The 5,187-nt window shown below is 31.3% G+C and overlaps 1 protein-coding gene across 1 annotated transcript; it reads right to left on the minus strand.

Annotated features, from left to right (window-relative positions):
• Window positions 1–4,026: 4,026 nt before the first annotated feature.
• On the minus strand, window positions 4,027–4,520 carry Smp_177380 (hypothetical protein; the record flags this gene model as incomplete). Its single annotated transcript, XM_018795230.1, has 1 exon — window positions 4,027–4,520. One exon carries the CDS (start codon window positions 4,518–4,520, stop codon window positions 4,314–4,316), a length of 207 nt encoding a protein of 68 aa, XP_018649564.1. The 3' UTR covers window positions 4,027–4,313.
• Window positions 4,521–5,187: the final 667 nt, after the last annotated feature.

Here is a 5,187-nt window from a genome sequence, read left to right on the forward strand (position 1 = left end):
TTACTTATTGAGAATTCAATGAATATGAAAATAAGTAAGTTGTCGAATGTACGGAATAATAAGGTATTGGAAAACAAACCGTGTTCTGATTGAAACAATTTGAAATCGTCTAAATATGTTCAACTGCATTTTTATGATTCAAAGGATTTTTCATTTGAAATGTAAATTCAGACAATTTCTTTCAATTCCTTTGGTTTCCTTGTGTCTACTAGAATTATTACTGAGATCATTTGATGAGAAATAATAAGAAACATGAGATGCTAGTTTCTATCTAATTCAATTCTACAATATAAAAGTATAGTCAACGCTTTTTCTTCTGACTAACAATAATATGTAAATCAGTTCATAATAATTAAAACTCAGATCTGTAGTTGAGCTATTTCATAAATGAACACAACAAAGTGAAAAGTATAAACAGATAATGTAAACGTGATTCTTGTGAGATCTGTATGTTACTCATGATCACTTCAACATTAAGCTCATGATCATTTCATTTTAAATTATGGATTGAGTCAAGTAGAATGAGATGTTGATCTGTTAACATTTAAATGTCTTTCCCTTCTACTTCATCAGTTCAATTTCACTGACATCATTACAAAGACAACGTAAATCAGTAAGAAATATTGTCATAATTTAACTATTTTAATAATTGGAAATTATGTATAAACCATTTTAGTTGAAGTGACAAGCACGTTGGATGTTTATTTTCTGAGAAATTAACACTTACATTGAGGTTCCTCAACACATTACTAATGAATTCAGTTAAAATGTGGTGACTATAAAGAAATGCTTCGTTTGCATTTCAACAAAACATCTAAATAAGTATCTTTCACTGTTGACACAGAAAGATTAGTTGGATAGGTTTTCTTCCGTATAAAACATGAATTTGTATCCTAATTCTCAACCAAAATGTACAGAACATGTTTGTAACAGATAGTTGTGTATAGCTCTGCCTAAACGAAATAAAATCCCTAATGACCATAAAACTTCATTATTTAGCACTCAATCACCAAGTAAACACTAAAATGACAAAATAGGTGGCGGGAGGACTCAATAAATAATGAAAACTTCACTGATAGATTCAGTCTTAGTGAACTCATTGGTTACAAAGTGGCTGACACGGAAAAAAGATGATTCTACAAATCACAAAATCAGTCATTTCTTAACAATCCATAAATAAAGATTCACATAACATCTAATTATCAGTTCAGTAAGATGGAAATGAACTAATACCAACAAGTGGTATCTTGTCAAGCAATGGCCATTATGTCTAACTGACTAAATATCACATTTACCAGAAATCCTGCATAAGCTTATATGATTCACCATATAAGTTTATTGACAATGTTCTCGCGTTCACAATTGTTGAACCTGAACAATATATATGTAACTGATGTTAATTTGTGAGGAGAACTCATTCGAACATTGTAATTGTTAGTTGATGTGTCACGATAACAGCAAACTGTTATTCGATTATGTGTATCACAAATGATGGAATGCATCACATCATTGAGTCAGATAACACGTATTCATTGAATCAACTCAAACGACTTACATTAGTATGACCAATGTTTTCTTATCGTAATTTTTGATGGAAATGAAGTTATTAAATTGTTATCTGTGCGTAGGGAGGAATCTTACAAATTATCTTTATTTATTCATAGTCCACACAAACAACAACACGAATTTAAGATCACTCATTCTTTTCTTTTTTCTATTTTCCACCACTATGTCAACGGAAATTGAGATATATCCCCTTCTGCTCATGTAAAAAAAAGATTCCATTAATGTTCCATTTTGCTAAGGTCTGTAAAGTTAAACAGTCTATTCAAACTTAATCATTCTACAATCACCGCAAATATATGAAGAATGAAATTAGTTGTGAAATTCCACACATCATGAATGACGGTTTGAATACATTGACTGTTAATGTATTCCTCGAATGATCACAACATGTCAGTTCATTCAATCATCAAGCATTAATATTATAAATGGATTAGTGACTATTACTAGTAATCACAGTTTGCATATCAAATCACACGGTTTAAATTTTCGTTCCGAGATTACTCTACAGTACTTTTATTAGGTTCAGTTTATTTTCTGGTGTTGCGTTCACCCTAGTCAGTTCACCATTTATTAAGGACACAATAAACATTCATCCATATCAGTTGTAACTATCATTTGTATTTTTAATGAAATATTCACGGTTTCAACTAACATCATACATTCTGTATATGCAGACCACAAATTGGAGCTCGAACTAAACAAATTAACTTGTTTGTCAATTTTGTTTGTAACAATCAACGTTTTATAAGTTGGTGTGAATAACAGAATGGATTTGGACATCCTTTGTATCTGTCGATGCAATGATCAGATTAGAATTCCACTTGACATCATAAACTGGAGATTTTGTCAACAAACAACATATGTACATTTGTATGTGAATTCCTATGGTGTTTGTGAATAGGTTTCAATAAGTAAATGAGTTTATTGAAACCTACAAGACAAATGTTTTTACTTTGAAATCTAACATAAAATACATATTAATCCAATGCCTCTATCTCCACTTCCACTGTTATGATTATCATGGCTTCATAGAATTATTCGTCAATGTTGCTTATTCATCTACGCCCAATTTCAGACACACACATTGCTATAACTTTTGCTAGTGACGATGATTCATAGAACATAAATGTTACTACTTTATAGAAGGAATGTAGAAATTTCTCATCTTATTTGACTTGTTCTAATCAATTACAAAATACACTATGGTTCTAACAATTTTGCAAAGTTATTCATCATGTTGTTTACTGAGAGTATTTCCATGGATAAAAGATAAATAGATGTCTAAATGGTAATTGATAAACATGAGCAAGTCAATGGGTGTTTTTCAATGAAGTAGAAGTAAATCAATTCTGAAGTATATTAGTGTTTTGATGTTGCTTTCATTATTCTTATTATTATTATCAATGCTAGTTTTGGTAGTGAATCTTTTCTCTATGAATGGCTTGATTTCCATTAAGGATCAGCAACAGTGAATGTATTGCCTAAAACTAGAAATCAATAATCGAATCTTTTTTCTACAACGGAACCTGTCAGGAGTAATCATCAACAATTATGACAGATGTTGTAGCACAAACTTCCAAATCTGAATGTAAGAAATAAAAATTTAGACCTCTGAGATAAAATACAACTCATGAAATATTATCGTTTAGTCAATTTACAATGGCGCTCAATGATCGTGCAATGTCAAAGATGATCAATATGCCACCACTCATCTATTTGAACCCCAGTAGTAACGACTTCTGATTCGGATCTAACGACATTTCTTGGTGTGCTACGTGGTTTCACAAACAAAAATGTGTTACAAGTACTTGTTTGAGTTCACTCAAATCTATTTACTTAGTCAACGTTTACATATCTAATCATCGTATTGAAAGTGATCAACTATAAGAATGAAACATCTGAGATAATAACTCCATACGTCTGCACAGTTGAGAGATAATTTGGATTTGAAATTTCTGTCAACGACCAGCAAACTTAAACCAACAGATAACTATTCTCATAAACATTGTGAAACCTTTCAGAATTACGACTGAACAAATGTTCATGGCCTATAGGATTCGAGTGGTCTATCAATCAATTTTAATATCTTGATCGAAATCAGTTGAAATAATTGGAAAGGCTTATGAATAAAAACGAGATAATCCAAATAAAATGTCAGCAGATTTAGTGTTTCATTATTTATAATATTTTAAAGAGAAGTAGGAATTACTGAAGCTAAAGCCAATTTTCACATGGTTGGTGTTTGCAAAATTCTGCTTAACAGAAATATTGAAGGTTCTATGTTGTTTAACTCACATCCAATAAACAATGACGTTCTTACTATATGAAATTCATTCGGTAATTAAATTTTAGGCTTAATATAAAGTAGAGAAATCAAAAGACTACAGCTAAAATGTCAATCATCGAATGTAGAACTGCTAATCTGAAAACTCAATTGCTAAGACCTATTAAAGCTCTAGGTTTGATTTCTAGTAGTGTTGTAAACACGCACTACTGAATCGCATATAGTTGTCTGGTTAACGTAAGGATATGGTGTCAAATGTAAACAATATTTTATTACGAAAATACTTTGGGTCAGCGGTCCTTCGATCCTTAACTGAATGTAGTTGTTTTGAATATAGATCGAATAATTTACTAAGGGTGACAAAGAATTTCAAAATTTTTCAGTCAAGTCTGGTTATCAAGTTACGAACAAAAATCAAGTCAGTCAGCTTATGCTACAAAATATCAGTGGGTGAATGTTGGTATTAAGGCATCAAATATTTAAAATGCACATACACTACAAACAATAAACCAGGTATTGAAACTCTCACCTGATCACACAAATGTCGTTTCCATGATGGCATATGCTCTGTAGCTGGTGTCGATTGCAATAGCCAACAGTAGTAATGATAAGATAATACACTCTTCTTTCTGGCCATCTCATCTTGTAATAGACCAGGAACACGTTGCATGCCAGTACCAGGTATTCCATTGACAAATGGAAAATATATTCCATAAGTTACACTCTCGTAAAATATCAATGTATCCTTGTCTGTTTGACGAATAACATTCACCAAGTAATCATAAAACAATAAAAGATTTTGACCTGCAATATCTGTGCGAATACAAAAAGAAAAAGACCAGAAATGTAAGAACCGAAATAGATTTTCAGAATGAAGACAATTGAAAGTTAACAACAATGATTTCCAATATCACAGTACATAAGGAAGACAGTCTATGTTCTGTTGAAATGAACATATCTGTGATGGAGAGAATGTTTTCGGAAATAAAGATTGTGGTTTGTGATGAAATTCACGACTCTCGTACCATTCTATTCGGAAATTATAAGATGGTTGTAAGCAGCTGATAATAAACGACGAATTGTAATTAATTCATATTATTCGACCTCAATGGTTGTTGTGTAATTCGTACAAGGAACCAATTGAGTGTCATATTATGCTTTTGCAAATACTTAGGTTTATGCGTAAAATCTATAATAAAAACATGAAATGTGTCTGAAAACTATGCTCTTATCAACATGAACTACGGAATGATCTATAAAGCTCAATTCAATGGGTGATGATTCAGATATTCATAGCCCAACCTTTGAAGATTAACAGAATGGTTCATCATTAAAAT

Source organism: Schistosoma mansoni, chromosome 1 (genome assembly GCF_000237925.1).
Source record: "Schistosoma mansoni strain Puerto Rico chromosome 1, complete genome".
NCBI classification, from domain to species: Eukaryota; Metazoa; Platyhelminthes; class Trematoda; order Strigeidida; family Schistosomatidae; genus Schistosoma; species Schistosoma mansoni.